The sequence below is a fragment of the Procambarus clarkii genome, chromosome 27, assembly GCF_040958095.1.
Source record: "Procambarus clarkii isolate CNS0578487 chromosome 27, FALCON_Pclarkii_2.0, whole genome shotgun sequence".
NCBI classification, from domain to species: domain Eukaryota; kingdom Metazoa; phylum Arthropoda; class Malacostraca; order Decapoda; family Cambaridae; genus Procambarus; species Procambarus clarkii.
Window position 1 is genome coordinate 27147923 of NC_091176.1, and position 25000 is coordinate 27172922.

The following is a 25000-nucleotide window of genomic DNA, read 5'->3' on the forward strand; positions in this document are numbered from 1 at the left end:
TATATATATATATGTACTCCCAACCAACTAATTATAACAGACTAAGGCTTAAGTAACAACAAGAACACACACAGGATATAGTTACCACCCAAGTATCCAGAGCGATAATATCAAGACATTTATAAAAATATAGATGAAATGACAACACACGCATTAGGTGTCATTCCACTTATCATCAAGCACGAGGAAAACGACGCTTTGTTTTGTAAACAAAGATCTGAGAGCGTGAAGATTTCCAAACACGTCATTACACTGAGGAGGACAACAACAAAATGTACATTCCTTCGGTGTAATGCAAAGCTGCAGGTAAAGCAGACTAGTTTACTGCATTAAAGCAGGCAAGTTTACTGCATGAAAGCAGACGAGTTTACCGTAATAAAGAAGACACATTTACTTCAATAAATCAGACACGGTTACTGTTATAACAAGTTTAGTTCAGTAACGCAGGCAAGTTTACTGCAATAAATCAAGACAGGTTTACTGCACTAAGCCAGACAGGTTTACAGTAATGAGGTTCACGCTTAATGTAAAGCTTTTATAAACTAGGCACTATAGCATTTTACGATGTTCCGCATCTCGTCACAACTCGACCAAGAAAATATATTAAAACATTTGAGTGGTTTCCAATAGCTTCTGGCCCTGTTTGCTTTGATTATGTATTGTCATTTGAAATCAAATCTGTCGTCTTTACGAAGATGATTCCTATAATTTATTTATTTATTTATTTATTTATTTATGCGAGTTGCATAATTTAAAAAGGAATAGGAGTTGTAGTTTCGATAAGATGAGGAAAGTTAAAAATATTAAATAAAACATTTTCAAAGCAAAGCCAACTGCAAAACAATCAAAATAATATTAAATAATTCACATTCAAATTACATCGAACTAGAAAACTCTAAAAATAAGTTATACTGTGCACTCGTAATACACATATATAATACGTATATAAAACTACTTATTTTAAAATATCCCAGAAACTTGTCTAAGCATCCATCACACTTCTCAAATTCCCCCCCCCCCTCCCCCCTTCCACCCCAAATATATCAAAACATCATTAAGTTCTTCCCTCCAGGCCACACGACTGTTCCATCAAACTATTGGTAGCGAGGTCCTGATGCCAGAGCAGGAGAGGGAACATCACAGTACGGTCACTCCCAACACGAATACGCCAACCCTCGTTACAAGTATTTGCATTGAATGTTGCTAGCAAGCTAATTTTATATCACACCAACTAGCGTCTACAATGGTATATATATATATATATATATATATATATATATATATATATATATATATATATATATATATATATATATATATATATATATATATATATATATGCGGAAAATCCACAGAGAAATATGAAATGAGGTGAACGTTTCGGCTTGTTAAAGCCTTTGTCAACACCAGACTCAGACTCATATATATATATATATATATATATATATATATATATATATATATATATATATATATGACAACCCTGGCATTAGGTAATGCAATATATGGTATTGCTTTCAGGATTTGTCGTCTGGATTCTTTCGTTATCAAAGAAACTATACATAAGAAACCTCTTCCTCTAGTGATGAATGGCATATTTAAGAGAAGTTGACGGAGGTGAAACTAACAATACAGGATCCTAAGTCTCGTGTTTGATGGGGGGGAAACACAATATATACTGAGATTTATACATTGACTATAAATACCTGGTTATAAACTTATGCACTTATATATATGGGGGGGTTACAGAATAGTGAATGACTAAATGAATGTCACGACCAGTAGCACACTACACTTTTAAACAACCATCACAATAAGGCTTTTTGACACTTTTGTTACCTTGCTGCCATTTACCCCTCCCAACACCACCATACTCTTATAACTATAGCCAGGTGCACAGGGCTGTGAGCGTCCTGTGGGGTTACTAAGGGTTCTTGAGAATGATAACCAACACAGTTCTTAGGCATCCAATAAGCGTACTGGCAATGGGAGCGAGGGAGAGAATATAAACAAAATTCGTTATGTATATACACAATGTACACACACACACATTAATAAATATATATATATATATATATATATATATATATATATATATATATATATATATATATATATATATATATATATATATATATATATATATATTATAGAGAATAAGTGTGTGATGACTAAAGCTGCCAACACCATACTTCTTAAATATGCTGTGAAACGACAAGAGGTTTATATATGTACAGACTTACTGGAAATGTCAGTACAAAAATAAATGTAACACTGGAAACTGTGTACGTTGAAAGTTTCAAGCACAGAAGATATATATTTTTGAATTTTCCCGCCCTAGGCTGTAGGAGGGAGGAAAGGTGTGTGCTTCTCTTGATACTCTGAACCTCAACTATCTAACTCTCTCTCTCTCTCTCTCTCTCTCTCTCTCTCTCTCTCTCTCTCTCTCTCTCTCTCTCTCTCTCTCTCTCTCTCTCTCTCTCTCTCTCTCTCAGTCTCCAGCCTATAATGTTCCTGCATATAACATTATAGTATATCATATTTATGCTCGCCGCTATTTGGTATTTTCAATCTTAAATATTTTTTAGTTTCTAATTAGTTGTGACATTTGTTTCCTATTTCTATATATCTCTTGTATCATTAACAGGATATTTCAACTAGAGTATGTCTTCAATCCTTGAGGGTTTTTTTTTGGAGCGTTCTGTTTTTTTTTTTTTTTTTAACCCAAATCCGTCTCTTCGAGCAGCATTTCAAAACCACAAATTGGCATCTCCAAAACTCACACACACTGTGTTTCGTCTTAGTGTGTTACAAGTTTATTGTTGCGTCCAAACATTGGTGTTTGTCTCTAGGTTCAGTTAGGTGACTGTATCCAGTCATGCAAGTAATAGCCACACACTTCATTTACAGTATAGACTGGGCACGTATAGTATAGGCCTGAAATGGTGCAATATAGAGTATAGGATGGAAATGGTGAATATACAGTAGTGCATAAACCAAAATCTTGCTAGATTTTGGTTTCAAAATCAAAATCTAGAAAACAACGTCTCAAGGTCTTTTATACGTACTGTACCCAATTTTCACGAGGCGGATGACTGCTAAGACCAATAGATTTTCAAAGGACATTCAGAGTATAAATTTGCTTACCAAATAAGTGCTCGCGCGTCTGCCTTGACACGATGTGTGTCAAGGCACCTTGACACGATCGTAACACGTTTGACACCGTCTTGCGGTATATCCCCCTCTTCGCTCCTCAGGAACTTGGCACCAGGTATACTCTTCTGCTCAAAATGATCTGTTACGCTCACGTCTGTCAGTAAGGGACATGACCTTCACACGCTGCTTTGTCATATCACAAATGTTGATGAGACCAACAAGGGATATATACATCGGGAGGTATACTCCGCTATACACCGGGAGGTATACCCCGCTTCTCGGTGTATATACAGTGAGAGTTTACTTTAGTCCTGGGCTGTGTTCAGGACGTTACTTGCTGGTTGGTCAGTAAGCCATTGTGGTGGCCTTAATAACTCTCCATAGGTTGATAGGCCTTAAGTCCAACACTAAACGAATCAGGCCAATATTTGGCCGTTGCGCATACGAGCGAAAAGCGACTTAATTTGTAAGAGAACGAGTTCAACCCAGCTAGACGATCTTTCAGTTATGCTGACAATTTGACCTGTGTTTAGTATTCCAGTAAGGTGAAATTTGGCGTTACTGGGACTACTACATTCATCTTTGAATGCCCATTGTTTTTAGGAGAAGCCGTCATGCTGATACAGAAGTGTAAGGAGAGAAAGCCTCTTATCTTAGGCTTGGTGAGGTTCCTCCCTCCTTCCCTCATTGCAAGGCTGTACGATCACCCATCCAGGTACTGATCAATGTTTAATATGACCGACAGACAGGGTTCCGGGTCACAGAGACAAACAAGACGCAACACGACGAAGGTTTTGGGGTGTTTGGGGGATTTTCTCTGATTTGAGACAAAATTAAGATATTTTTTTGTTTGAATCCCTTAAGATTCAAAATGATTTTTGGACTTTGGATTTTCAAAATTTGGATACTATACTTTCCCCGAAAAGTAAATGACTTTATTATATCCAATAATAATAATAATAGAAAGAGATCTTTATATTGGAGAGTTGAATGATACAGTCATAGACATGTAAAGTTTCAATATTTTTTATGTGAATTATAAGTAGAGTTGGTGAGTGAGAACGGTTTAGCAAGCGTATTTACGCACCAATTACAAACTTCAGCGGCGACATTACGCTTTTAAAGACAATGAAATTTCGTAATTTGTAGAGCAAATGAGTGACTCGATAAGCATCACACGGATCATTACAGAGGTTTAAACAGTTTGTTTTATATCGGCTTAAATCTGTTTTACATCCTTCAAATTAAGAAAAATGCTAAGAAATTTGTTTTCAACAAATACTAATGACAAGAGCTGAGCACCACAGTCCGCCCTCCACGCCATGACTAACGCATTGTTTTATATATATATATATATATATATATATATATATATATATATATATATATATATATATATATATATATATATATATATATAACCCACTCAAATGTAAAAACTCTCCTAGGTGCTTCCCAGAAGTTGCTAATATTTACCTGTAATATTGCCAAAAGAGCCATTGAGACACGCAGTAAAATATTGTTTAACCTGATCACTAAATCTGGAACTCTCCGAGGCGGGAGGACGCTGGGGGTGTCCGTGTCATAATGGCTACATCATTTCCAAACTGCTGCAATACAATACTCTCCGAACCACCGTCGTGAATGCACAAATTTTCCGTTCAAAATTGAGGGTCACTGCTGTGTTTATACATGTGTCCTGCATGCTAGGTTACCTGCCGTGTTAAACATGTGTCTAGCATGCTAGGTTACCTGCTGTGTTAAACATGTGTGAAGCATGTTAGTTTACCTGCTGTGTTAAACATGTGTCTAGCATAGACACATGCTGTGTCTATACTGTGCTGTGTTAGGGAGCCGGTCGGCCGAGCGGACAGCACGCTGGATTTGTGATCCTGTGGTCCTGGGTTCGATCCCAGGCGCCGGCGAGAAACAATGGGCAGAGTTTCTTTCACCCTATGCCCCTGTTTTTAGCAGTAAAATAGGTACCTGGGTGTTAGTCAGCTGTCACGGGCTGCTTCCTGGGGGTGGAGGCCTGGTCGAGGACCGGGCCGCGGGGACACTAAAAAAGCCCCGAAATCATCTCAAGATAACCTCAAGAAGCATGCTAGGTTACCTGCCGTGTTAAACATGTGTCTAGCATGCTAGGTTACCTGCCGTGTTAAACATGTGTCCTGCATGCTAGGTTACCTGCCGTGTTAAACATGTGTCTAGCATGCTAGGTTACCTGCCGTGTTAAACATGTGTCTAGCATGCTAGGTTACCTGCCGTGTTAAACATGTGTTCTGCATGCTAGGTTACCTGCCGTGTTAAACATGTGTCTAGCATGCTAGGTTACCTGCCGTGTTAAACATGTGTCTAGCATGCTAGGTTACCTGCCGTGTTAAACATGTGTTCTGCATGCTAGGTTACCTGCCGTGTTAAACATGTGTCTAGCATGCTAGGTTACCTGCCGTGTTAAACATGTGTCTAGCATGCTAGGTTACCTGCCGTGTTAAACATGTGTTCTGCATGCTAGGTTACCTGCCGTGTTAAACATGTGTCTAGCATGCTAGGTTACCTGCCGTGTTAAACATGTGTCTAGCATGCTAGGTTACCTGCCGTGTTAAACATGTGTCTAGCATGCTAGGTTACCTGCCGTGTTAAACATGTGTCTAGCATGCTAGGTTACCTGCCGTGTTAAACATGTGTTCTGCATGCTAGGTTACCTGCCGTGTTAAACATGTGTCTAGCATGCTAGGTTACCTGCCGTGTTAAACATGTGTCTAGCATGCTAGGTTACCTGCCGTGTTAAACATGTGTTCTGCATGCTAGGTTACCTGCCGTGTTAAACATGTGTCTAGCATGCTAGGTTACCTGCCGTGTTAAACATGTGTCTAGCATGCTAGGTTACCTGCCGTGTTAAACATGTGTTCTGCATGCTAGGTTACCTGCCGTGTTAAACATGTGTCTAGCATGCTAGGTTACCTGCCGTGTTAAACATGTGTCTAGCATGCTAGGTTACCTGCCGTGTTAAACATGTGTCTAGCATGCTAGGTTACCTGCCGTGTTAAACATGTGTCTAGCATGCTAGGTTACCTGCCGTGTTAAACATGTGTCTAGCATGCTAGGTTACCTGCCGTGTTAAACATGTGTCTAGCATGCTAGGTTACCTGCCGTGTTAAACATGTGTCTAGCATGCTAGGTTACCTGCCGTGTTAAACATGTGTTCTGCATGCTAGGTTACCTGCCGTGTTAAACATGTGTCTAGCATGCTAGGTTACCTGCCGTGTTAAACATGTGTCTAGCATGCTAGGTTACCTGCCGTGTTAAACATGTGTCTAGCATGCTAGGTTACCTGCCGTGTTAAACATGTGTTCTGCATGCTTGCTGCAAAATGAAAATAAAACAAATTCATGCAAAATAAAAGTAATACGGGGAAAAAAAGGTAATAAAAGTGAAGAAACAGAAAACCCCTCAGAGTTACTTCAAACTACAGTCGTTATACAGATGAGTTCTGCAGCTCACATAATTACCGTGTCACACAATCACCATGTTGCATAATTAACATGTTGAATTACACATTTGCAGACAAGAACAGAGAGAACACATAACACCTTTATTCACCTGTCAAGCTGAAGAACAAACAGCTGCAAATGAAGAACACAATGTTTTAGTGTAGGAATACGTCCTGAAGATCGATTATTTGTTCTCCACGTTCTCTTTTAACAATTATATTAACGCAGAGAACAATATAACAATGTTGTGATCAAAATATGGTGGTTATTTACCATTTATGATATTCATATAGGAGGCCTGGTCGACGACCGGGCCGCGGGGATGCTAAGCCCCGGAAGCACCTCAAGGTAACCTCAAGGTAGGTCCAAGTTTATTGTTTATAAAACAATAATCAACGTAGGGGGAAACAAATGTAAACAAAGGCAGCAAACTAGTAACGGAACAAAACTTCAATCTCCTGTAAATATGGACAGTTGATTGGTCGTGACGGAGACGTTTGTGCACATGGGAACGGTAGCCAGGTAGAGTAATGTTTTGTAGCAGATCTCAATCTCTATGATAGGAGTCAACCTTAGCTGGTTGCTGATCCCCCCCCCCCCCCTTCAACACCAACCACCCACCACCAACTACCACCCACCACCAACAACCACTCACCAACAACCCAACAACCACCCACCAACAACCACTCACCAACAACCCAACAACCACTCACCAACAACCCAACAACCACCCACCAACAACCACTCACCAACAACCCAACAACCACCCACCAACAACCACTCACCAACCACCCACCACCACCAACCACCCACCACCAACCACCCACCAACAACCACCCACCAACAACCACTCACCAACCACCCACCACCACCAACCACCCACCACCAACCACCCACCAACAACCACCCACCAACAACCACCCACCAACAACCACCCACCAACAACCACCCACCAACAACCACCCACCAACAACCACCCACCAACAACCACCCACCAACAACCACCCACCAACAACCACCCACCAACAACCACCCACCAACAACCACTCACCAACAACCACCCACCAACAACCACCCACCAACAACCACCCACCAACAACCACCCACCAACAACCACCCATCAACAACCAACAACCTCCAACCAACAACCACCTACCACCAACAACCACCCACCAACAACCACCAACCACCCACCACCAATCACCCACCACCAACAACCACTCACCAATCACAACAATACAGTGTCAAGTGCTTGCACTGGAGGGTGATTCTGCCCTATATGGCTACTACCCATGTACTTCAGCTCCTTTCAAACTGCGAGATGCATGAAGTTTGTGAAGACAGTTTCAGCTGTGTCTCACCTCAGCTGTGTCTCACCTCAGCTGCTGAGGTACAGGTTTTAAAAAAGACAAAGCATTAGTGTGCAGCTCTATAAAAGTCACGTCTGGTCCACTGAGCCACTGTGAACACTGTGAACACTGTGAACACGACAGACAAACGCGGCAGCTATGGTGCGTATTATGCCGCTTACAGACTAGATACAGCCCGTGTTAATAACCTAATTATGATATGCAGTGCTGGTTCGCTCGGGATTTGTCGATAGAAAAGCATTCAGCCATATGTATAAAACAAATCAAGAATGGGGGAGAAACATGATAAAGTACGAAAAGAACTTAAGGGATAAAATCCTGCTTCACTTAATTGGATAAGGTGGCTTTCTCTCCTTTCATAACCAGCTTAACATGGCGCTATACAAAGGCTTTCAAGGAAAAAATACTTCCAAGGGCGAATGCTGAAATCACTGCTGAAGCAGTACACTGCTTCAAGAGCTGTGGCCCAAGAAGACTCTCAGAATAACCCCAACAGAACCCATGTTGGGTTCTTCAAAACTCGTTGTGATGTTAGGGGTAGGGCTTCAGGGCTAGGGGGGTTCTAGGGCTATATAGGCTAGATATATGAACTTATAACATCATTAGGTACAGTTGAGGGACGATATATCCAAGGAGACCAGCTCCACCTTTATAATTTCTAATCAGTCTCGTTCAATATAATATGCATATATATATATATCTATATATACTCTGAAACAATCACAGATTAAAACTTTTACACTGTAAAGTATTATTTATAATTTCAGGAGTAGGAGGGCTACATTTAACAAGAATTTAATTACTAGTAGAGAAGGCTATTCTGTTATCCAAGACTTCTCTGATACTGGAAAAAATAGCCCCATTACACAATTTGTTTTCCAAATGAACATAAACCAGCAACTTCCTATACATTATATTATGAGCTTGTGAGACAGAAGTTGTCTGTGTGACAATCTGAAATACTGGATTAATAAGAGCTCAAGGTGCATCTCCAGCAGAACACTAGCGACCCCTTTGTTCAAGCACGACCCACGACTCCTGACGAGGAGGACCTGAGACTCAAATGTGACTAAGAATGTTGGGGGGAAACCCTCAAGGTATATCTGAAACAAAAGGTGGACCTCAAACTAGAAGATGAGAGGTGACGTAGTACACAAATCCACCATCTCCCCCCTCCCCCCCCCCACACTGAGAATATTGCGAAATAAAGGCAAGACTTAGAAATTCTTGATAATATTCTGAGGAAAGAAAACTTGGATTACAATGATGTCTGGTCCAGAGCACATGTACTAATCTGGCGACAAGGAGGAATGTCTTTGGTCGACCTATGACTCGAGAAGGACGTGCCACCGACAAACTTGTTCCCCTTTAGAGTCTCGCATTTGGTTCCAGTGAGCCAACTCTTCTTCTCCAGAGCTGTTGAGACCAAGAGCGAACCAGCCAATCATGTCCTTCCTCTTCATGCTCCTCTTGGTGTACACAGACACCATCAGGGTCACGTCCGGAAGCTGGAACAATGCCACCTGAAATACGCATTTGGAATCAGTTTTAACCAGAGCAACAAGCACAATTTCGTCTTGAAACTACAGAAATGAACTAAACTAAAACTAACTTAACTACAGAAACTGTTAACAGCATTCTACGCGATAATACCGATCGTCATGTTATATAAAACTTTTAAACAATCACTTCTCATCAAATCCGTCTCAAATATATGCATTTTTTTCCTCCATGTCATTGTATGTGAATGTTTCAGAAATACTCGAGACTGTAGTTTGAACCACTGAAGGGCGACTTTGCACAGTGTTGCCCATCTGATTACTGGCCACACCCTAAGGTACTGAACCTGACTGAGTGAGCACCACACACACACCATTCACTCTATTCTTTGATGTTACTGATAAAATGCTAGAGTGAGACAGTTTCTGAGGTATTCGTTATCATGTCTCACATATACTGAAGCATAGATACTAGTTATTACATTAACATCAGTCAACCCAAATTAGCTCAACATTAATGTACTGTAATATTATGTTATTAACATAATGTTTGCAAATAATTTTGTTTACATAAAAGTTCTTTGTGATAAACTATTTACACTCTTGCTCACAGCTGCCACTCACGTTAAGTCAAACGTATCGTTGATTCGCTGCAACATTGCATCGACTACCAACTACACAGTTCTCAATATCAATATTTTATAACAAACTGAGGTTTCTGGTCTGTGTTTTCCACACAAGTTTCTTCACCATATTTCTGTGTCTTGGAGATGCATAGTTAGAATATATAGCCATCTTAAACTAACTAATTGTAATCTAACCTAATACAATGTAATGCGGTCCACCCAGACCTAACCTAACCAAACTTCTTAAGAGAGAAAGTCCAGAGCTCGTGGCTCGACAATGTATCCTGTACACAAAGAGACGCTTTCCTCTCGCTTCTTACAGGTCGGCGTTCAATCCCCGACCGACCAGGAGGTTGAGCACTATTCCCTTTCTCCGTCCTCTATCGTATCCTTGAATCCCTCTCCTCATATCCCTTCCAATCGCTATATAGTCGTAATGGCTTTGTGCCTTCCGCTGATCATGACAAGATAAGAGCTCCTAAATGTTCTTAACAGCTACTCCCCCTAACCTGAAACATGAAGGTTTCTTTAAAGAGTGGATTAGGTTGGCCCCGACGGACCGAGGTCTTGCTGTGGGCGATCTCCTGGCCGCTTGAGGACATGAGCACCAACTTGACGTAGGTGTCCGGGGCTCGGGTGTTTACCATGCTCCTGAAATCATCACCGTTCCTGTAAATGACCGCATATGTAATTACTACAATACAAACGAAATGCTTTCCAATAAGCTAGACTCACTGGGGGAGGGAGGGAGGGAGGGAGGGAGGCTATATTTCCTTTATTGTGGAGAGGAACACACTATTATGGATAGTACAGCATTAATGGGAGTACAGCATTAATGGGAGTACAGCATTAATGGGAGTACTATGGAGAGTGCAGCATCAATAACAACTTGGAGCAGCTGAGCTCCGTCAGTAAGGGTCAGACACGGATGAGGGAACGAAAAAACACACACACATACAGCTGTTTAATGCATGATATTGTACCTGTTAGCATCTGCCACGCAGCTGTTATCATTCGTATTTCCTAAGCTGGTGTGTAGGTGAGAGAGTCGACCTTATCAAGCTGTGTGGCATGATACTATAATTAAGTTAATTAATAATTAACTTTTTTTTTTTAGATTGCCTTTTAGATTGAATGCAATCAAAGAGGATCAATAGCAACATTGATAAGAGGTATTTAGATCGGTCAATACACTACATCACGATGTTATGGAGAGAATCAATCCCACCATTAGAGGACTGTGTGAGTCTGTCGTCCCATACTATCCCACCAGTAGAGGACTTTGTGAGTCTGTCATCCCATACTATCCCACCAGTAGAGGGCTGTGTGTGGCTGTACCGTCCTAAGCTTCGTCTCCTTACATCTAAAGCCTTAATAGACGACATTATAACTAAGCATCTAAGTATTCAAACGGCTGTTGGTCGAGTGGTTAAGGGATCCTGTACATTAGTTGCAGTGCTTCTGGCAGTATGGGTTCGAGTCACTTCTGAGGTGTGAGTTATATATATATATATATATATATATATATATATATATATATATATATATATATATATATATATATATATATATATATATATATATATATATATATATATATATATGTCGTACCTAGTAGCCAGAACGCACTTCTCAGCCTACTATGCAAGGCCCGATTTGCCTAATAAGCCAAGTTTTCATGAATTAATGTTTTTTCGACTACCTAACCTACCTAACCTAACCTAACCTAACTTTTTCGGCTACCTAACCCAACATAACCTATAGAGATAGGTTAGGTTAGGTTAGGTTGGGTTGGTTAGGTTCGGTCATATATCTACGTCAATTTTAACTCCAATAAATTTTTGTTTACCTCATACATAATGAAATGGTTAGCTTTATCATTTCTTAAGAAAAAAAATCAGAGAATGTATATTAATTCAGGAAAATTTGGCTTATTAGGCAAATCGGGCCTTGCATAGTAGGCTGAGAAGTGCGTTCTGGCTACTAGGTACGACATATATATATATATATATATATATATATATATATATATATATATGTGTGTGTGTGTGTGTGTGTGTGTGTGTGTGTGTGTGTGTGTGTGTGTGTGTGTGTGTGTGTGTGTGTGTGTGTGTGTGTGTGTGTTCATATATACCTAAAAAGGTGGAGAGGAATGGCATGCAATGTTACATATGTTATTAAATGTAACACAAGCTACGTTCAACACAATTAAACATAGTGGTAAAACATACAGAAGTAATGATAAACATACCAAGGTCAAAACACAATTAAATTATAGTTAACGAGATCATGCAAGGCAGGGAGGGAGGAGTGGTTGTGTCCTGGCCTGGGTTCGAGGCCAGGTCACGCACCCTAGAACCCTACTTCTTCATCTACTCAAAATAAGTAGTAGATAAAGTAGACATAATGATATGTAATAAGATTTGTATTGCTTTATTGAGTAATACATGTTTCATGAATTTTAATATATGTAAAGTAGATAAGGAACATTTTTCTCGCTATAGAAAATGCCCCAGATTGCTGGTGCTGCATTTGCTTAATAAACGGTAACTGTCAGCTTGTAAAGGGAGCCGGTGGCTGAGCGGACAGCACGCTGGTCGCGTGATCCTGTGGACCTGGGTTCAATCCCAGGCGCCGGCGAGAAACAATGGGCAGAGTTTCTTTCACTCTATGCCCCTGTTACCTAGCAGTAAAATAGGTACCTGGGTGTTAGTCAGCTGTCACGGGGCTGCTTCCTGGGAGTGGAAGCCTGATCGAGGACCGGGCCGCGGGGACACTAAAAGCCCCGAAATCATCTCAAGATAACCTCAAGATAACCTGTCAGGGCGCTAAACTGCGCTGGATTTCAAGACTTAGACGAATACAGTTAACAGATCGTTCGGGATACATACATTTCTTTAACGTGTTTTCTCAGTTAACATGTGAATTGTCTGTCACTACATACAAAATATGTTTGATTTCCGATTACCAAGTATACTGTGTAGCTCCCGCGACCCGTGCCATCCACCAGGCCAGCCCACGTTATCCATATCCTGATATGGATAACGTTATCCATATCCTGTTATGGATAATATGGCTGTACCAGTTGTCATGAGAGATGAACCTTCCACAGTTGCTGACTAAACCCTGTTATCATCTGCCTGCATCATAAATCTTAGCCTTTGGAAGTAATAGACCTAGACTGTGCCAGCTGTCTCCTGCTCTCCATGGCCTCATGTGTCTTATTGCCAACATCAATTAAAATAAGATCATGTAAGTATCATTAAGATGAAGTAATGAGGTGAGGAGCGCCTCAACACTGGAGACTTTCATATCGCCTTCTGGTTATCATGATGGCGAAGAGATGAAGGAAGTGTTTCAATCTAGCTAGTAGGATGAGACACACTTTCTGCGGGCCTCATCCACACTAATATTTCTAGAGCATAGAGGTTACACCTCTAGATCACAGCGTCTAGACCAGTGTCTTAGAGTAGGAAGGTGTTGGTATAGATCGCCTCTTGTCCTCACTATCACTTCCTCTTCAAGTTGCATTGATTGCAATCTTATCAATCTAATTTAATGGAGATTCTACAAAAATAATTTTTGATTTACATTTATAATATAAAATGGAAAATGTTCAGCAGGTGTCATCTCAGCTACCAAACATGTATTGGTCGCAAGTGATTGGTTGATTGCTAATGTAAACAGTGAGGTGAATGTGTATGTTAGTATGGTTGGGTTGCTAACTCCCCTCACTCACCTGAAAGGGGTGTAACAAAGGAGCTATCTTAACATGGGACTGTAATGGAAGGAGCCTTTTATACACACACAAAGCTAACATATAACATTGAACCACAGTAAACAAACACAAAATTAAAATAGGGCAATCCCATCATGTGACGCGTTCCTAAAATGGGCCACTCTCAACAAGGGACACTGTTTAAATAGGGGCAATCTTAACACGAAACACTTTATCAAAATGTGGGGACAATCTTAACACGAAACACTTTATCAAAATGGGGGGCAATCTTAACACGAAACACTTTATCAAAATGGGGGACAATCTTAACACGAAACACTTTATCAAAAATGGGGGACAATCTTAACACGAAACACTTTATCAAAATGGGGGACAATCTTAACACGAAACACTTTATCAAAATGGGGGACAATCTTAACACGAAACACTTTATCAAAATGGGGGACAATCTCAACAATAGGCAAGGTTAAGAACAAACCCATCCTGAGTGATAATAAAGATGGGGGGGAGGAGAAAAAGAGGGATGGGTAGTGAACCTGATGATGGGTCCCACTCGACGAATGTCTCGAGGCAACACTCGCCACAGCATCGGCGGCAACACACTCTCCACCTCATTACTGCAACACACGGAGTGTTGGGCACGTCAGCTGGGCCCTTGCAGGCCCACACGGCGATCCTACCCACTTAGGATCACCTGTTGCTTGAAGCAACGAGACCCCTAAGTACATAGGATCACCTGTTGCTTGAAGCAACGAGACCCTAAGTACATAGGATCACCTGTTGCTTGAAGCAACGAGACCCTAAGTACATAGGATCACCTGTTGCTTGAAGCAACGAGACCCCTAAGTACATAGGATCACCTGTTGCTTGAAGCAACGAGACCCTAAGTACATAGGATCACCTGTTGCTTGAAGCAACGAGACCCTAAGTACATAGGATCACCTGTTGCTTGAAGCAACGAGACCCTAAGTACATAGGGTCACCTGTTGCTTGAAGCAACGAGACCCTAAGTACATAGGGTCACCTGTTGCTTGAAGCAACGAGACCCTAAGTACATAGGATCACCTGTTGCTTGAAGCAACGAGACCCTAAGTACATAGGGTCACCTGTTGCTTGAAGCAACGAGACCCTAAGTACATAGGATCACCTGTTGCTTGAAGCAACGAGACCCTAAGTACATAGGGTCACCTGTTGCTTGAAGCAACGAGACCCTAAGTACATAGGGTCACCTGTTGCTTGAAGCAACGAGACCCTAAGTACATAGGATCACCTGTTGCTTGAAGCAACGAGACCCTAAGTACATAGGGTCACCTGTTGCTTGAAGCAACGAGACCCCTAAGTACATAGGATCACCTGTTGCTTGAAGCAACGAGACCCCTAAGTACATAGGATCACCTGTTGCTTGAAGCAACGAGACCCTAAGTACATAGGATCACCTGTTGCTTGAAGCAACGAGACCCTAAGTACATAGGATCACCTGTTGCTTGAAGTTGCTTTAACTTAAAACCATATCCTATCACTTCCTTTCCCAACAAAAGGTGATGCTTACATTAATATTCTATATAACAATACTTGCCTATCTACAAGTATGCTGAAATCAATTAATACTATCTTTCATGCTGCAAAATGCTGCATTCAGAGCAAGAAAGACTGGTTCTGCTGCAGAGTATACACACTCACCATTATGGTGAAGGGGTGAAGTGGGTAGGAGTGTTGCTCACGGCTTCCCAACACTGTGTTGTCCTAAGAATATCTTTTACATACTAAACTATGCTGCATTCTTTTAAGTGGTTAAAATAATGTGATTGGGAGTGAGCACTGTTGAGGCTTGACATTGTCGTGGTCTTAGATTGTCGTGGTCTTAGATTGTCGTGGTCTTAGATTGTCGTGGTCTTAGATTGTCGTGGTCTTAGATTGTCGTGGTCTTAGATTGTCGTGGTCTTAGATTGTCGTGGTCTTAGATTGTCGTGGTCTTAGATTGTCGTGGTCTTAGATTGTCGTGGTCTTAGATTGTCGTGGTCTTAGATTGTCGTGGTCTTGGATTGTCGTGATCAGAGATTGTCATGTTGTGGGATCCTAGGAATTTAAGACTGCAATGGTCTCAAACCGTCGTAGACGTTACACATCAGAAGAACAACAACAACAACAACAAACAACAGTGTCACTCATCACCTCCTGAAGGAGACTCACTTCCCATTGTCTCCCGTTTTCTTTACACGTGACAGATATAAACTGAACCAACAGAGGGCTGCCTTGCGCCTCACTGGAGGAGTGCAACAGGCTATGAGACCATGTCAGACGCGCTGTGTCTAAACTGGAGGAGCTGTGCACACTGAAATCACACTGACGTTAATGTATCAAAGGAGAAAATCCGTGGGAGCTTTGAGTTGGATTCGAACCTGCTCACTTGGGTGGCCTCAATCTCTCTCTCCTTGCATCCGCCTCACTGTATGGAGACAGGTGGTGTGTTGATACTGACAGTAATAGGCTTGTTTGTATATCTGCTTATACACCTGCTTGTTTGTGTCCCCTTCTGTCAACCACCTGTTCTTTTTTTGACAGGTGGGTTATGAATACACGATTTTTGGACTTTTGAGAATTGTCCAGGACTATACAGGTCAGGAGGCTGTATACAGGTCTCCGGGCATGTATACCCGGAGGCGTCCGCCTGCTGGTGTATATCTCTGACACGCACCTACACCTGTGTATACAGCCATACCTCCCAGGTATCTACACTGTCTCCAGTCTTTGTTTCCATTTACGAGTCTTACATTCCGTCCCTATTCACCAAGAAGAAGAATGCAAAATATTATGACGTCGCCTGCTACTCCACGTCGTGACGTCTTTGCATATCCAAGAACCTAATGAGTAGACGCTCAAGATATATATATATATATATATATATATATATATATATATATATATATATATATATATATATATATATATATATGTGTGTGTGTGTGTCGTACCTAGTAGCAGGGTTGCCAGATTCAAATTGCTAAAAGTAGCGAGCTGACGGTCTAAAAGTAGCGAATTTGTAATAAGAGTAGCCCAATTTTTTGTTTAGTGACTGATACGGGTTTCAAAGTAATCTATTATGATATATAGAGTACATTAAACGATTTTAATTGTTTTATTAACATTATCTCTGCATATATATATTTAACCAATATGATAATAGGATAACTTACCAATATTTACTGTTCGAAGCTTAATGGGTGTGAAGTCCTTCCACGTCTTTACAGTTGAAGATTACCAAGATCTTGATCTGCATCCACAACCTCGTTCTTGTATATTGCAGACTCATATTTAAGCATTGACATGAGTGGTTCAAATGACGAGCAACAAGTTACATTTTCTTCAAGATTGGTTTGAGACGTGAAATATAGCTTATTGGAGGGATCAGCGTACATTGAAAATAGTTGCCTTGCAACATATTTATCACAAGAGGAAAAAGCTATTTGGTAATGAGTTGTTAGAGAACCCCACTGATCAAACGGCCGCTTTACACTACCGCTCCTTGTCAACCATCGTCTTCCTGACAAAGGTATTAACTGTAAGGGATCTTTCCCATCATTTATCAATCTGTAAATTTCTAGATAACTTTCTCCCCTTAATGAAGATCTGTGGAACCAGGTGTAGCTTTTGGGATGAACTATTATTAACAATTAAGGTTAGGAAATCTATTGCCCCTGGGGAGGATTACTTTGCCTTGCGGTTACTTTTTCTTTCAAAGGTTCCTAGGATCAACGTTCCCGGGGGCCGGTCTCTGACCAGGGCGCTCCTGCGGAAGTGGTCTAGTCAATCAGGCTGTTGGACTCGGCTGTGATTTGTACAGATTATATTATTAAAGCATAAATAATCATCATTGAGTTTCTTAATATTAATAGCCCAAAGTAGCCCAACTTGCGTTTAAACTAGCCCAAAAAGTCGCAAGTAGCGAAATTAAAAACTTGGGAGCGTGGGGCTCTCAAAAGTAGCCCAATTCGCTACTTGTAGCCCAATCTGGCAACCCTGTATCTGACTCTCTGCACCTATTTTCATTTTCAAATTACGACTTTTTACACCGAAAATATGCCAATTACTGAAAACGGCGATGGGTCATATTTTGCCCAAACCCCCCTGCGGTTTTCAAAATATCTGAAATGTCGGAAATTTGACTCCTGACCGTGATTTTTGAGCCGAATTCTGACTCTCTGCACCTATTTTCATTTTCAAATTACGACTTTTTACACCGAAAATATGCCAATTACTGAAAACGGCGATGGGTCATATTTTGCCCAAACCCCCCTGCAGTTTTCAAAATATCTGAAATGACCGAAATTTGACTCTTGAGCGTGATTTTTGAGCCGAATTCTGACTCTCTGCACCTATTTTCATTTTCAAATTACGAATTTTTATACCGAAAATATGCCAATTACTGAAAACGGCGATGGGTCATATTTTGCCCAAACCCCCCTGCAGTTTTGAAAATATCTGAAATGTTGGAAACTTGATTCCTGAGCGTGATTTTTGAGCCGAATTCTGCAGTAGCCAGAACGCACTTCTCAGCCTACTATGCAAGGCCCAATTTGCCTAATAAGCCAAGTTTTCATGAATTAATTGTTTTTCGACTACCTAACCTAACCTAACCTAACTTTTTCAGCTACCTAACCTAACCTAACCTATAAAGATAGGTTAGGTTAGGTTAGGTAGGGTTGGTTAGGTTCGGTCAAATATCTACGATAATTTTAACTCCAATGAAAAAAAAATTGACCGCATACATAAGGAAATTGGTAGCTTTATCATTTCATAAGAAAAAAATTTGAGAAAATATATTAATTCAGGAAAACTTGGCTTATTAGGCAAATCGGGCCTTGCATAGTAGACCGAGTACGACGTTCTGGCTACTAGGTACGACATATATATATATATATATATATATATATATATATATATATATATATATATATATATATATATATATATATATATATATATATATATGCAACAATGATCACAAAAACACTGATCCAAGTATGCAGAATAACCACATATGAAAAATAGAAACTGCTTAACGCGTTTTCGGCTAATTCGCCTTCATCATGGTTTGAAGGCGATTCATGATTCTACTTTGCTCTGATGAAGGCGAATTAGCCGAAAACGCGTTAAGCAGTTTCTATTTTTCATATGTGGTTATTCTGCATATATATATATATATATATATATATATGTCGTACCTAGTAGCCAGAACGCACTTCTCAGCCTACTATGCAAGGCCCGATTTGCCTAATAAGCCAAGTTTTCATGAATTAATAGTTTTTTTACAACCTAACCTACCTAACCTAACCTAACCTAACTTTTTCTGCCACCTAACCTAACCTAACCTATAGAGATAGGTTAGGTTAGGTTAGGTAGGGTTGGTTAGGTTCGGTCATATATCAACGTTAATTTTAACTCCAATAAAAAAAAATTGACCTCATACATAATGAAACGGGTAGCTTTATCATTTCATAAGAAAGAAATTAGAGAAAATATATTAATTCATGAAAACTTGGCTTATTAGGCAAATCGGGCCTTGAATAGTAGGCTGAGAAGTGCGTTCTGGCTACTAGGTACGACATATATATATATATATATATATATATATATATATATATATATATATATATATATATATATATATATATATATATATATATATATATATATATATATATATATATATATATAATATATAATTCTCCCGGAATTATGGAAACGCGATGAACATTATACAGACTTGACCTGGCCTCTACGACACGTGCCTGAACATTAAACATGACTAAACAACCGTGTCTTTAGCTCCTAAACGACGTAGTCGTAAAAGACCTCACAGCGCTATACGTTTATCTTTTCACACATACCGGTACATATGACACAATGTAAACAGGACTGAAGTACAAGGAACACTACACACAGGTGACAGATGAGACGAGAATTTGTCACCCAGTTTAAACGAAAACATTTATTGACACAAAAGTAACCTCATTGCTATGGTATAAATTCGTATCAAGTTAAAAAGTTCCGTAACAGGGGGGAGAGAGGGAATTATCAGGGGGAAACTATATAGCACTTTGGAAGGGGTCAGGATAAGGATTTGGGAATGGACGGGGGGAAAGGAATGGTGCCCAATTACTTGGACGGTCGGGGGGATTGAACGCCGACCTGCATGAAGCGAGACCGTCACTCTACCGTCCAGCCCAAGTGTTTGGGGGTTAGAAAAGTGACAAGTTTTATATTAAGACACAGCAAGACAGTCTGAACTACCAACGGGGTGTAGAAGCTTATACTGGATGACCTCTCACCTGAAGTGTGACCCCTTGATGACCTCGACCGCCAGCCTACCAGTGGTGCCATTGTAGGTCAGGCCCACCAGCAGCTCCGGCACGCCGCTGTGGGCCGAGTGGTTGGAACCCGTGGAGTCGCTGCGTGTCAAACTGCACACCTCCGTCCGACTCTCAGCGCGCTGGGGGCACGGGCACACGTATTACACCATACTCCTTTATCACTGTACACTGTTGTCACCGTACACTGTTGTCACCGTACACTGTTGTCACTGTACAGTGTTGTCACTGTACACTGGTGTCACTGTACAGTGTTGTCACTGTACAGTGTTGTCACTGTACAGTGTTGTCACTGTACAGTGTTGTTACTGTATAGTGTTGTCACTGTACAGTGGTGTCACTGTCCAGTGTTGTCACTGTCCAGTGTTGTCACTGTACAGTGTTGTTACTGTATAGTGTTGTCACTGTACAGTGGTGTCACTGGACAGTGGTGTCACTGTACAGTGTTGTCACTGTCCAGTGTTGTCACTGTACAGTGTTGTCACTGTATAGTGTTGTCACTGTACAGTGGTGTCACTGTACAGTGTTGTCACTGTCCAGTGTTGTCACTGTACAGTGTTGTTACTGTACAGTGTTGTCACTGTACACTGTTGTCACTGTACACTGTTGTCACTGTACACTGGTGTCACTGTACAGTGTTGTCACTGTACACTGGTGTCACTGTACACTGTTGTCACTGTACACTGTTGTCACTGTACAGTGGTGTCACTGTACAGTGTTGTCACTGTACAGTGGTGTCACTGTACAGTGTTGTCACTGTACAGTGGTGTCACTGTACACTGTTGTCACTGTACACTGTTGTCACTGTACACTGGTGTCACTGTACAGTGTTGTCACTGTACAGTGGTGTCACCGTACACTGTTGACACTGTACAGTGGTGTCACTGTACACTGTTGTCACTATACAGTGTTATACTATATACTATATCACTGTATACTATATCAGCACACAATATAATCACTACTGTTCCTCGCGTCTCTGAAGAATGTGGAGGACTTTCTCAAGAGCACACCTCACCTCGCCTCTGAACAGTTATACTGCAGTGATCAGGGATGTTTGGATACGCCCCTAGACCACTGCGCTACAGAATTTTGATTTGGCCTGGGCTTGAGGCCTATCTTCCGCTGGAGGGTTAATAAATAGCTTATGGATCAATTAGCAAGTGTAGTTTAGTTTACCTCTAAAGTAAATTCATTGCATATACACCGAGAGATACTCTGCGATGAGGATTCCGGGGCTTAGCGTCCCCGGCGGCCCGGTCCTCGACCAGGCCTCATGGAGATGGAGTACACTTCTTTATGTATTCTGAGGTAACATGCTTACATTTCGGGTACAGTAAGTACCCGAATTGTGCTGAAAATCCCTGGAGCAGAGAACTCTGGGGCTCGAACCTGCGTCCAGCGTCGCCCCAAGAGGTGATTGTGATGTCATTGTGTACATAAATATGTAGGTAATATACATGTAGGTAGTGTTGCTTACCGCGAGGTTGGCCCTGGGCTCGAGTGTGAGCCAGAAGGTGTTGCCGAGGGTAAGGTTGATGGAGGCGAAGGGCACTATCACCTCCCCGACCATCTTCTCCCGCCGCATGCGCTCACACCCGTACAGCCGCAGCCGCACCCCCAGCTGCTGCACCTCCTCTGTAACCAGACGCAAGGTGGACCATCAGGTGAGATGCTCCATACTGTTTTAAGATATTCTCACTCTAGGATGCTCTCATATAGGTCTAAGATGATGCAGTCATATTGTCCTAGGTGCTGCGATGCTGGTCTAAGATGACGCCTAGCCTATCTAAAATAATCTCAAGGCCATCGCTGAAAGTTCTCACTCTCATCCCGTCAATTTAGAAAATGTCATCATTTGACGTATAATGAATCTAAGCGCTCAGAGTCTAACCCGACTCTGCCATAGAGACGACTTTCCTGCTACCTGACTCTTCTTTAACTAACCTGGATTGATCTTGGTGAACACAAAGGCTTCGTTGAACTGCGGGTTTTCTCCGGGCCTGATGCGCGTCTTGTGCTTCTGCTTGCGGGCAGGAAGCAGCAGCACTCTCACCTGGGGAGTCAAGGAGCGAGGTGAGGGTGTGGTGCGTATCGGGCAAGTGCTACAAGGAGAAGGTTTACTCTCGAAAATGATCCAAAGAATTCATTTACGAAGTTCGACGAAAAATGACTCGTATAACAAGTCCGTGCACCGCTTGCGGACAAATAAGGTTAGCATACGCTTACAAATATGTGAAGTTTGAGTAAATGTAGATAATGTATGGCATGAGCTTGCGTGTGTGTGTGTGTTTACTAGTTGTGTTTTTGCGGGGGTTGAGCTTTGCTCTTTCGGCCCGCCTCTCAACTGTCAATCAACTGTTTACTAACTACTACTTTTTTTTTTTTTTTTTTTTTTCCACACCACACACCCCAGGAAGCAGCCCGTGACAGCTGACTAACTCCCAGGTACCTATTTACTGCTAGGTAACAGGGGCACTTAGGGTGAAAGAAACTTTGCCCATTTGTTTCTGCCTCGTGCGGGAATCGAACCCGCGCCACAGAATTACGAGTCCTGCGCGCTATCCACCAGGCTACGAGACCTGTGTGTGTGTGTGTGTGTGTGTGTGTGTGTGTGTGTGTGTGTGTGTGTGTGTGTGTGTGTGTGTGTGTGTGTGTGTGTGTGTGTGTATACCCACCTGGGTATTAGCAGCTCCTCCCCGCTCCTTGCTAGGGACATCCTTGGCCTGGAGGATGTGAACGGTGAGCGTCTTGGTGGGGAGGTCGTAGGCGAACCCCGCCTCAATGGTGCCGCACCTCACCAGCAGCACCTCCCCCACCGTCCCGTCTTCACCGCACTCCTGAAACACACTCTCCGGTCACCCACACCACCACAACACTGTGCTCACCCACACCACCACAACACTGTGCTCACCCACACCACCACAACACTGTGCTCACCCACACCACCACAACACTGTGCTCACCCACACCACCACAACACTGTGCTCACCCACACCACCACAACACTGTGATCACCCACACCACCACAACACTGTGATCACCCACACCATCACACCACTGTGGTCACCCACACCACCACAACACTGTGATCACCCACACCACCACAACACTGTGATCACCCACACCATCACACCACTGTGGTCACCCACACCACCACAACACTGTGCTCACCTAACATTTGCAAAAGTGTCCTCGTAATCATATACAAAACGAAAACAGAAATAAATCTATGGTAAAAATCTTTGGAAAAATCTTTGTCTCAGGAGCGAACCTAACACTTGTTACTGTGACTTGCGACTCCTCCTCCAGCCCAGCAACACCTTAACTACTGACTCTGTTATACTAAGTGCAGTTTTTGACTTATTTAACAGACAACCAACTCGCCTGGTGGTGGGTACCGTCGTAGGGTACTCACCTGGTGGTGGGTACCGTCGTAGGGTACTCACCTGGTGGTGGGTACCGTCGGAGGGTACTCACCTGGTGGTGGGTACCGTCGTAGGGTGCTCACCTGGTGGTGGGTACCGCCGTAGGGTACTCACCTGGTGGTGGGTACCGTCGTAGGGTACTCACCTGGTGGTGGGTACCGCCGTAGGGTGAGCGGCTGGGTGACATCTGCCGGTACGCGCGTGGATCGCGGTGGCGGAGCGCTCGGTGGGTCAGCAGGTCGTCGTCGCCGCTAGTCGTCGACCCGGAAGACGAGGCTGACGACGACGACACGCCCACGCCCACGCCCACGGGCTCCTCCTCGCCGCCCACGCCCGCGCGGCCTTTCTCGGCAAGGGAGATGAGGTCGGTGTTGGCGTCGCACTTGCTGCACCCGTCTCCTCGACCTGTGGTGGGGGGGTGTAGAGGTGTCACGCTGGCCCCTCATACTCTCCCTCATACTGTCCCTCATACTCTCCCTCATACTGCCTCTAATACTACCGTTAATACTACTACTACCATCTCTCACCTGCCCCTCCCTCCCTCCTCCCTTCGCCCGGCCCTAATCTCTCACCTGGGGGCGCGCCATCTTCGGGTGTCAAGTACTGGGAAGGGGATCTCGAAGGGCCAAGCTGGTGGTAGTTGTGGTGGCCATATTGGTTGTAGGAGTGGTAGGCAGGGGTGTGGTTGTGGTGGTTGGCGTGGTTGTGGTGGTTGTCTCGTAGCGCTGACGGGAAGCTTTTAGAAGTGGAGAGCCGGGTGGAGGCCTCCTCCTCGCTGTCGCTGGAACTCTCCCCATCTCCGTAGTTGTAGGCTGCACCTGCAAGAAGTTGTTGTTGTTGTTTAAGATTCGCTACCTGGAACAAAAAGTTCCAAGCAGCACGGGCTATGGTGAGCCCGTCACCTGCGAGAAGACACGAGCTATGGGGGGGGGGGGAAGTTATGTTGGAAATAACCAACAGTTTCATACATCTCTTGTATTTTTATACAACATTTTGTATTAACCATAAGTAGTTACTAAAATTACTAACTTGTAAAATTAATCATTATCATGATTTATAATACGCAATATTTGCCAAATTCTTCCTACGACATGTTCCAACATGTTGTTAAAGATTCGCTACCTGGAACAAAACGTTCCAAGTAACACGGGCTATGGTGAGCCCGTAGTGCCTGTTTGATGTTCCAACAGGTGACACCAGGAAATATCTCCACATTGTTAGACTTATAACAGAGTCCAGTTTATCACTTCCTATACTAAGGATAATTGTTTACTAATAAGTTTATTTTCGTAGCACATTACTGCTTACTGGAACTCCCTT

General features: G+C 42.3%; 2 protein-coding genes across 4 annotated transcripts in view; one reads left to right on the forward strand and one right to left on the reverse strand.

Moving 5' to 3' along the window:
• LOC123762560 (whirlin) overlaps positions 1-25000 on the forward strand; it is a 261198-nt gene that overhangs the window by 13091 nt on the left and 223107 nt on the right. The window lies entirely within an intron of this gene.
• Positions 7716-25000, reverse strand: part of Syt14 (Synaptotagmin 14) — a 48034-nt gene continuing 30749 nt past the window's right edge. The window contains exons 3-11 of one of the 3 annotated variants that reach the window (XM_069332490.1): positions 24253-24498; positions 23826-24085; positions 22931-23092; positions 22200-22308; positions 21733-21890; positions 20214-20374; positions 14421-14501; positions 10655-10796; positions 7716-9543 (exon numbers count right to left, since the gene is read on the reverse strand). In XM_069332490.1, coding sequence (XP_069188591.1) covers positions 9346-9543; positions 10655-10796; positions 14421-14501; positions 20214-20374; positions 21733-21890; positions 22200-22308; positions 22931-23092; positions 23826-24085; positions 24253-24498 — 1517 coding nt within the window. In that variant the 3' untranslated portion in view covers positions 7716-9345. Of the gene's footprint in view, positions 9544-10654; positions 10815-14420; positions 14502-20213; positions 20375-21732; positions 21891-22199; positions 22309-22930; positions 23093-23825; positions 24086-24252; positions 24499-25000 lie in introns of all 3 variants that reach the window. The other 2 variants (XM_069332489.1, XM_069332491.1) reach the window with 2 other exon arrangements.